Here is a 10,000-nt window from a genome sequence, read left to right on the forward strand (position 1 = left end):
TGATGGGGCGAAGACGCTGTGAGGTCGAGGCACGTAACGGCACATCCTGAGAAGACGGTCAGAAAGTGGTTTAAAGATGGTCCGTAAAACATAATATACACTATATTGCCAAAAGTATTCGGCCACCCATCCAAATGATCAGAATCAGGTGTCCTAATCACCGTTCCCTGTTCGGATCCACAGAAACAACGGGTAGGAACTAAAGTGCAGGACTGTATGAATACAATTAATAAAAACATATTACAAATGTGCTACGTTAAAATAATAATTTGGTGCAATAATATGTACATAATAATTGTTGTATAACATAATTTCATTTCCATACTTAAAAAGGAACAACAGACCAATTGAAATGTTACAAAGACCACGTAACTTCTTGGCAGTAAACCTGCAAAAAAACATTTTTCTCAGGTTTCTCTATGTTCACATTTTCACACTTCGCAGTACTCTGTTACACTTTATTAAGCACTTATTGTTGCGCCTTGATTTAAAGGTTTTTTGTGAGGAGACTTTATTGTGGTTTTAGAATGTTGATTAAGTGTTTTCCATGGTTGTGTTGACATTTCCATTTGTTTCTGCCTCCATAGCTCAGGGGGTTTTAATCAGAGGAAGGCTATATTTGAAATACAAAAGTTAACATTTGATGTATTTTTTTCCCTGGTCAACATTTTCCATACGTCATAGAAAATATCAATACTTATCGATATCAACTAATATTACACAATTATTGGTCGATGAGTTAGACAATATAAGTTGTATAATAACTTATATGGTGATACAGTTTTCAGCCATATTTCCCAGCCCCACCAAAAAGTTGTTCTTGGATAGTGCCAAGATTAGACACTTGTGTTGTTAGCATTGTTTACCCCTAACCCTGAAAGGGAAGTCTCGCTTAGTAAACATCTGCGACCGCTGCTCACTGCTCCCCTCACCTCTCAAAGGGGTGGAACAAGGGGATGGGTCAAATCCAGAGGGTAATTTCACCACACCAATTGTGTGTGTGACTACCAGTGGTACTTTAACTTTTACCTTTAACTTTACCGATCAATGTAATGGTTTGAAAATAAGTCAGAGGCATACTACACTGTAATACATATAACGGTAACACCATTAATTAGTTGCTTATTAACATGAAAATTAGTAACATATTTGCTTTTTATTAGTCATTATTAAGTACTTATTAATGCCTTTTTCTGCATGGCCTTATTATACAACCAGTAAGCCATCAACTAAGAGTCTTCCCTCAATAACCTCAGAATTATTACTTATTAGTAACCCTAACCTATCCATCCATCCATCTTCTTCCGCTTATCTCAGGTCATGTCGCGGGGGCAGCAGCCTAAGCAGGGAAGCCCAGACTTCCCTCTCCACAGCCACTTCGTCCAGTTCTTCCCGGGGGATCCCGAGGCGTTCCCAGGCCAGCCGGGAGACATAGTCTTCCCAACGTGTCCTGGGTCTTCCCCGTGGCCTTCTACCGGTCGGACGTGCCCGAAACACCTCCCTAGGGAGGCGTTCGGGTGGCATCCTGACCAGATGCCCGAACCACCTCATCTGGCTCCTCTCGATGTGGAGGAGCAGCGGCTTTACTTTGAGCTCCTCCCGGATGACAGAGCTTCTCACCCTATCTCTAAGGGAGAGCCCCGCCACCCGGCGGAGGAAACTCATTTCGGCCGCTTGTACCCGTGATCTTGTCCTTTCGGTCATAACCCAAAGCTCATGACCATAGGTGAGGATGGGAACGTAGATCGACCGGTAAATTGAGAGCTTTGCCTTCCGGCTCAGCTCCTTCTTCACCACAACGGATCGATACAGCCTCCGCATTACTGAAGACGCCACACCGATCCGCCTGTCGATCTCACGATCCACTCTTCCCTCACTCGTGAACAAGACTCCTAGGTACTTGAACTCCTCCACTTGGGGCAGGGTCTCCTCCCCAACCCGGAAATGGCACTCCACCCTTTTCCGGGCGAGAACCATGGACTCGGACTTGGAGGTACTGATTCTCATACCAGCCGCTTCACACTCTGCTGCGAACCGATCCAGTGAGAGCTGAAGATCCTGGCCAGATGAAGCCATCAGGACCACATCATCTGCAAAAAGCAGAGACCTAATCCTGCAGCCACCAAACCGGATCCCCTCAACGCCCTGACTGCGCCTAGAAATTCTGTCCATCACCCTAACTCTAACCCTTATATGTTCCCCTAGTGTCCAAATAACTCTAAATTAAGTCTTTGTTACTTAGAATATGTTCCCCATACTAAAGTGATACCCATATAACATATAAATACAACTTAATTTTAACACTTATTTCAGGCCAAAAACTTTGAAAAATTGAAGTAGGATGCTTGGAAGGACGACTATCTGTTTCGTGTCTGTTGCTTATTTGTTTATTCATGTATACATTTTAAGTACAACATGGCTAAAAGATTACAGTGTGTATATAATTCACCAATACCGTGATAATAACGACAACAATGGCTGGCTCAGGGTGGAGCTAGACAGAGTTAAACAACTTGCACTGAGCCTAGTCTATAAAATCCGCTACACCTCCCTGATACCGAAGTACATGTCAAACTACTTCCTTAACGTAAATGACCACAACACCAGGGGGAGCTCCACTAACCACGTTAAACCCAGATTCCGATCTAACAAAGGTCTTAACTCATTCTCTTTCTATGCCACATCAATGTGGAATGCGCTCCCAACAGGTATAAAAGAAAGGGCATCTCTATCCTCCTCCAAAACTGCAATAAAAGTACACCTCCAGGCAACTTCAACCCTAAACTAACACCCTCCCCGGATTGTTAATAATCAAATGTTTTTCTTATGCTTTCTGATATCTCTCTCTCTCTATGTCCACTACTTGCTGTACATATCCTACCAAGTCAGACCTACACTGTTTCAATGTCCATTTCTCTGATGATGCAATTGTTGATGCTGATTGTTGATGACAGAAGTGTTGATACCAACCAAACCTACCCCCCCGCCCCCTCCATATCCCACACCCCGGATTGTAAATAATGTAAATAATTCAATGTATATACTCTGATGATTATCTTGTGTGATGACTGTATTATGATGTTAGTATATATTTGATAGTATATATCTGTATCATGAATCAATTTAAGTGGACCCAGACTTAAACAAGTTGAAAAACGTATTCGGGTGTTACCATTTAGTGGTCAATTGTACGGAATATGTACTTCACTGTACAATCTACTAATAAAAATTTCAATCAATCAATCAATGACCATGTTGGTCACAATAACAGTGATGTGAAATCTTTGTATCGTTTCATCCCTGCTGTTTGAATCATTTGCTACGAACAGTAAATAATACAATCATCTTAAAAAAGTGTCTAATTGTGATTTGTTGAGCATTCTTTAAAGCCATTTAATCTTCAACTTTGGTCCATATGTCTTGCTCTATTTTTTGTTCCGTACGATATACTGCATGTGACTTATCAGACATTCTTTAACGTCAGCCATTTCGGTCTCTTTTTCTTGTCTCTGTGTCTCAGATCCCACATGATGCCACCACGGGCCCTTCCTAATCCTGCCTGGCCGTGGAGGATCCCCATCAGTCCCTGGACACCTCAGCACCACATTTGGCTCCTGCTCATTCTCCACATTTGTCAGCCACTGATCCGTCTTAACGCACTCTTGCCTCACACCGAGATTACCCACTGATTTGCTGCTGAGGTTCTGATAGAGTGGGCGAGCCTATTTTATCCTCTGATGGCAACTTCAAAAGTCATCCAAATGTGACAGGAGGTTGCCTGATGCGCTCAATACTAAACTTTTTTTTTAGATTTACCTTATAAATTTAAAGCCAAAGGCTCTCAGTCGACGGTTTTGTGCAGGTCTCTGAGGTCAAAGAGACTTCAAAGACGTTGAGCTGCAAATCTACAAGCAGTCTTTTGGACCTATCACCAAAACAGGAAAATGGACCGGGCAGCTTTGTCCTGAAGAAACATCGCCTGCCTAAGTCTTTTACAAGCTGATCCAAGCTGTGTACGTTCCGGATGCTGCCATGCCCATCATCAGTAATGCTAACCACGACTTCAGCAATCTGTCCGTCAGTGACGACAGCAGTCTTGACCACATCTTCACAGAGATTCCAGAGACTGAGACTATCAAGGTACAAACAATCTGGGGATTATGCATGCTAAATTTGATATGACACCCACTAATAATACTCCATACACAAACATTTAGGCTTTTAGTGGCTCTAAATAACATTTCGGTCTTTAAAATTAGCCCACGTTATGAGCTAGGGCTGACTGCAGCTTTGTGAGTTTTAAAAAAAAAAAAAGTATGTTCTACATACTAAAAAATGTTGGGTTAAAAAATAACCCAATTTTAACCCAACTGCTGGTTCAGAAAAGGATGAACCCCTTATTTGAGTTATTTTAACTCAACATTTTGGGTTCATTTTTTCAACCCAAATTTTGCCTTGAATTATTTAACCAAAAAGTTGAGTTATGATAACTTAATGTTGGGTTATTCCTAACTAAACCATTGGGTTGAATTATTTACCCCAAAAGTTGAGTTATGCTAACTCAATGTTGGTTGATTTATAACCCAACTATTGGGTTGAATTTATTTAGTATAGTATATAGTATAGTATATATCTGATAGTATATATCTGTATCATGAATCAATTTAAGTGGACCCCGACTTAAACAAGTTGAAAAACCATTTAGTGGTCAATTGTACGGAATATGTACTTCACTGTGCAACCTACTAATAAAAGTCTCAATCAATCAAACAATCAATCAAAAACACAAAAGCTGAGTTATGCTCACTACAATGTTGGTTTATTCCAAACTCAACTATTGGGTTGTGCAATTTAGCGCTCCCTGACCCAATAGTTGGTTAAAAACTAGACATTTTACTGCTGGTTTGTCCTACTCCTTCCCAACTACTGATCAAAATTATTTGTATTCCTTTAAAATATACTCAAAAGCAAGATATGAGTGCCATTTTTTTTACGAGAATTGCCGTGTATGGTCATAATAGTCTTATACAGCGTGCTCATATATTTTCATGTGCATAAAATGTGTGATTGTAAATCACGTTAATGAGATTAATCCATAATAAAATGCACTTCAAGAAAAAAGTAACTTTTTAATTAAAAAAAAGCATTTTACCCAAAAACGCGTTACTCATTGAAAAACAAACCCAAAAATGGTTCACAGTTTTGAAAACCCAGAAATTGAGTTAAAATAATACCCTTGTAACCCAAAAAATGGATTGCTCTTCATAAAAATAACTCCAAAATGTAACCCAACACTCGCAACTCATAAATTGGGTTCTCAAAATAACCCAACATTTTTTAGTGTGTATCTATGAAAATATTCCATTTATAATTAATAATTAATACATTGTGGAGATTGATTTATCAGCCCGAAAACTATTATGAGGGATAAATGAGGGTTCACTGTATTAACAACCAAAAAAATGCAGTTCAAGTATGTTCATAATTAGATATTAAAACATAATGTATGATTATTATAGTTATGTAAATATTTGTATTTATTATAAATAATCACCCATAGTATGAACAATAAACAAAAAGACTACATTGAAAATTCAGTTCAATCCAATATGTTCATTTGTTTATAGTATATTGTAGATATTTTCCCAAGGTAAAACAAATCGGTTGATATGTCCAAAAAGGAAAGACGCGTGTTCAATATCTCCTACTGCAGTGTAGCCAATTCAAAATGCTATGCCGCATTAGCATTCATTAAAAAAGTAATCAAAAGACGGGCAAAACTATTGAAAAACTGTTTTTTAGACATTATTTCTTTAGGAAAAAAGTTTGGTTACCATATGAATTTAAATAGTATGGTCGTTTTGGAAATACTGCCGGAAATCCGTCACGATGATGGCGTTCGAAGCGATGCTAAAATTAGCAGTTATCGCAATGGGCTTTTTGAATGGATGCGAATACAAAGCTGCTCAATCAAACTAAAACTACAGTATTACCGTATTTTTCGGAGTATAAGTCGCTCCGTAGTATAAGTTGCACCGGCCGAAAATGCATAATAAAGAAGAAAAAAAAACATACAGTATATAAGTCGCACTGGAGTATACGTCGCATTTTTTGGGGAAATTTATTTGATAAAACCCAACACCAAGAATAGACATTTGAAAGGCAATTTAAAATTAAAAAAAAAGAATAGTGAACAACAGGCGGAAAAGTGTACGTTATACGACGCATAAATAACCAACTGAGAACGTGCCTGGTATGTTAACGTAACATATTATGGTAAAAGTCATTCAAATAACTATAACATATAGAACATGCTATACGTTTACCAAACAATCTGTCACTCCTAATCGCTAAATGCGATGAAATCTTATACGTGATGAGATGATGAGATAAATAATATTATTTGATATTTTACGGTAATGTGTTAATAATTTCACACATAAGTCGCTCCTGAGTATAAGTCGCACCCCCGGCCAAACTATGAAAAAAAAACTGCGACTTATAGTCTGAAAACTACGGTACAAAGGACATGTTGACCCAACAAATTATAGTTGTATCCATGAGGCCGTTTAGTCCACCAAAGTAGAACAAGCAAAGACCGACAACAACAGTGATGGGGTAGAAGTGACGGTCACCGTAATCATGTGGCCCCTCCTACACCACTGCATAGAGCAGAACTAGGCAATATACAGACCGCAGGCCACATGCGGCCTGTTAAGATTTTTAATCCGGCCCGCCAGACGTTCTACATAATTATTTTAGACCTTTAACTTCAAAACTGTGCAGTGCTGTTTTTAAATGACCGTAAGTCTTAAACTATACAAAGTATTTCAATTAGGGATGTCCGATAATGGCTTTTTGCCGATATCCGATATGCCGATATTGTCCAACTCTTTAATTACCGATACCGATATCAACCGATACCGATATCAACCGATATATACAGTCGTGGAATTAACACATTATTATGCCTAATTTGGACAACCAGGTATGGTGAAGATAAGGTACTTTTTAAAAAAATTAATCAAATAAAATAATATAAATAAATTAAAAATATTTTCTTGAATAAAAAAGAAAGTAAAACAATATAAAAACAGTTACATAGAAACTAGTAATTAATGAAAATGTGTAAAATTAATTGTTAAAGTTTAGTATTATTAGTGGACCAGCAGCACGCACAATCATGTGTGCTTACGGACTGTATCCCTTGCAGACTGTGTTGATATATATTGATATATAATGTAGGAACCAGAATATTAATAACAGAAAGAAACAACCCTTTTGTGTGAATGAGTGTAAATGGGGGAGGGAGGTTTTTTGGGTTGGTGCACTAATTGTAAGTTTATCTTGTGTTTTTTATGTGGATTTAATAAAATAAAATAAAAATAAAAAACAGATACTGATAATAAAAAAAACGATACCGATAATTTCCGATATTACATTTTAACGCATTTATCGGCCGATAATATCGGCAGACCGATATTATCGGACATCTCTAATTTCAATGTTTGAAATCTGCGGTTTTGGGTGTTATACGAGTTATTACGGTAATCTACGTCACAACAGCTCAGACAATGAACAAAGCTGAGTGGGCGGGGTTTGTTTTCAGAGCAGCCGGCCCCAAACGCGTGTGTCAGGAACAGATGCGGAAGCAAATTCTTACAACAAATTTCTGCATAAAAGTGATAATATATCATTTTGTAGGTGTTTATTACCCTTTGCATTCATACTTTGCTGTTTGTTACATTTTTGTTGTGTTTTGCTTGATTGTAAAAGATACACAACTATCAAGGAGCTGGTCTGAGAAGTAAAAGAGGAGCGATGTTCATATGTTGTTAATATTAATAATATAATAATAATAATAATAACTCCTCTCTGGGAGGGAGGGGGGGTATTAGAATGACGGGGGATGCAAAACAATAACAGTGTAATACGTTTTCATAACATGGTCACTAATGCCTAGTTTCTCTTGTTATATTCTTATTTTACTGTTATATTTGTATTCTCATTGATGCTTTTTGTTTTTATTCTATTGTAATATTTTTCTATTTTGTTTCCATTTATATCCCCATTATTTACTTTTTAAAATTTGATCTCAATTCTGTACACTGCTGCTGGAATTTAAATTTTCCTGAGGGAACTCTCCTGAAGGAATCAATAAAGTACTATCTATTCAGTGTTTTATTGTTCGTAGTTAATATTGTAAATCCCCCTTTCTTTATTTTAATGTACATTTTGGGTGTTCGATTCAGTAAAAAAAAAACATTTAATTCCATTCCGTTTTTTTGAGGTGGTCGGTCATAACTTTTTTAGAATTCTATTGTACATTTTGGTATTGGTGTTCCTGAAAAACAAAGGGACCCAAACACACATACTGTACAGTAGATTTTTACAGCTAAATGTGTATGTATAATTTATACACATTGGCCCCCCCCCAGAATTATTTTTTCTCTCCATGTGGCCCCCCGAGTCAAAATTATTGCCCAGCTCTGGCATAGAGTGTTTATGCCAGGGGCCGGTGGCCCTAGCCTGCGTGCATACTGTTGTGGACACAATTATCTTGACTTTTGGTTCGTCAGGGATTGATAGTGCTTATGGATCCTGTTTTAGTTGTAATAAATGTTTTTTTTTCCTCAATAGGGTGTTTATTACCAAAGGGCTCAGTTCATCCGTCAACCAGAGGACCTCGTGTCCGTAGACCACCGCTTACTTGCAGTGATTAATGTCGGAGGGAACCGCTACACCTTCCCTTGGACTACACTGCAGCAGTTCCCACTCACTCGCCTGGGACGCCTGTGTGGCTGCAGGTCACCTGAGGACATCGCCAACGTCTGCGACGACTATGACGAAGCACGGAAGGAATTTTTTTTTGACCGCTCGCCATCCGCCTTCAGGGTCATCCTCAACTTCCTGGCGGCGGGCAAACTCCGCCTGCTGCGGGAGATGTGCATCCTCTCCCTGCACGACGAGCTCACCTACTGGGGCGTGGAGATGGCCTACATGGAACGCTGCTGCAAGAGGAAGATGTACACGCGCATGGAGGAGGTGCACGAGCAAGAGCGGCAGGAGGAGGAGCGCAGGCAGAGGAATGCCATGCAGCGAGTGCCCGTGGAGGAGACCACGTACCGGAAAGTTATGAACTGGCTCAGAGACATGGTGGAGAATCCGCAGTCTGGCTTGCCGGGGAAGATCTTCGCCTGCCTGTCGGTCATCATGGTGGCGGTGACTGTGGTCAGCTTGTGTATCAGCACCATGCCTGACCTCAGGGAAGAAGAGGATAGGGTAAGTGAGCTACACTATCAGTGGTACTTTAACTTAACACTATGCTACACGATATACAATGCGAGGCCTGCGTCCAGAATAAATTGTACATTCATAATACATATTCTCCCACAAATTATTGCAGATAAGCAATTATTATTGTCAGCATTATTTTGAGACAAGCTGAAGCACAAATGTAATTAAAATATACAATAATAACAATTTAAGTACAACAACGCAATACACTTTTATTTCTCATTTGGTTTTTTTAACCATTGTAATTTTAAGTTAAAAAACTTTTGATGAATAAATAAATAAAAACAATTGTAGTTGGAGAAAAGTTGCATGTTTTCCCTCATTGAAACTCACAAAATTTGAATATCGTGCAATTAACTTCAAATGTGAATATTACTGGTGATATTAACTCACTACGTTCAAAGTTGATAATCATGGCTTCCAGTTTTTAAAACCCAACATTTTCTGAGATTTCCATTTCAAAGTTTTCATAAATTGTAAGCGTTAATAACCACAAGTATAATAGATAATGGCTTGACGTATCTAACTTTGCATGTAATGAGTTAATATCACTTGTTACTAAATGCTAAATTAGTGCATAATATTCACGTTTTCTTCTGTTAAATTCTGCAGAATAATATTTATTGCTTATATACAGTATATGTATATGTGTATAAGCAGACCTGCTTTTTGCTGGTTCTCGGTTGACTCTTGATCATCCGGA

At 38.5% G+C, this 10,000-nt stretch overlaps 1 protein-coding gene across 2 annotated transcripts in view; it reads left to right on the plus strand.

Annotated features, from left to right (window-relative positions):
• The window catches only part of kcng4a (potassium voltage-gated channel, subfamily G, member 4a), a 140,004-nt gene that overhangs the window by 59,024 nt on the left and 70,980 nt on the right, over positions 1 to 10,000 (plus strand). For both annotated transcript variants that reach the window (XM_062035170.1, XM_062035171.1), the window contains exons 2-3: positions 3,521 to 4,140; positions 8,641 to 9,282. In XM_062035170.1, the coding sequence (XP_061891154.1) occupies positions 4,033 to 4,140; positions 8,641 to 9,282 (750 nt within the window). In that variant the 5' untranslated portion in view covers positions 3,521 to 4,032. The remainder of the gene's footprint in view (positions 1 to 3,520; positions 4,141 to 8,640; positions 9,283 to 10,000) is intronic.

This window comes from Entelurus aequoreus, linkage group LG24 (assembly GCF_033978785.1).
Source record: "Entelurus aequoreus isolate RoL-2023_Sb linkage group LG24, RoL_Eaeq_v1.1, whole genome shotgun sequence".
Lineage (NCBI taxonomy): Eukaryota > Metazoa > Chordata > Actinopteri > Syngnathiformes > Syngnathidae > Entelurus > Entelurus aequoreus.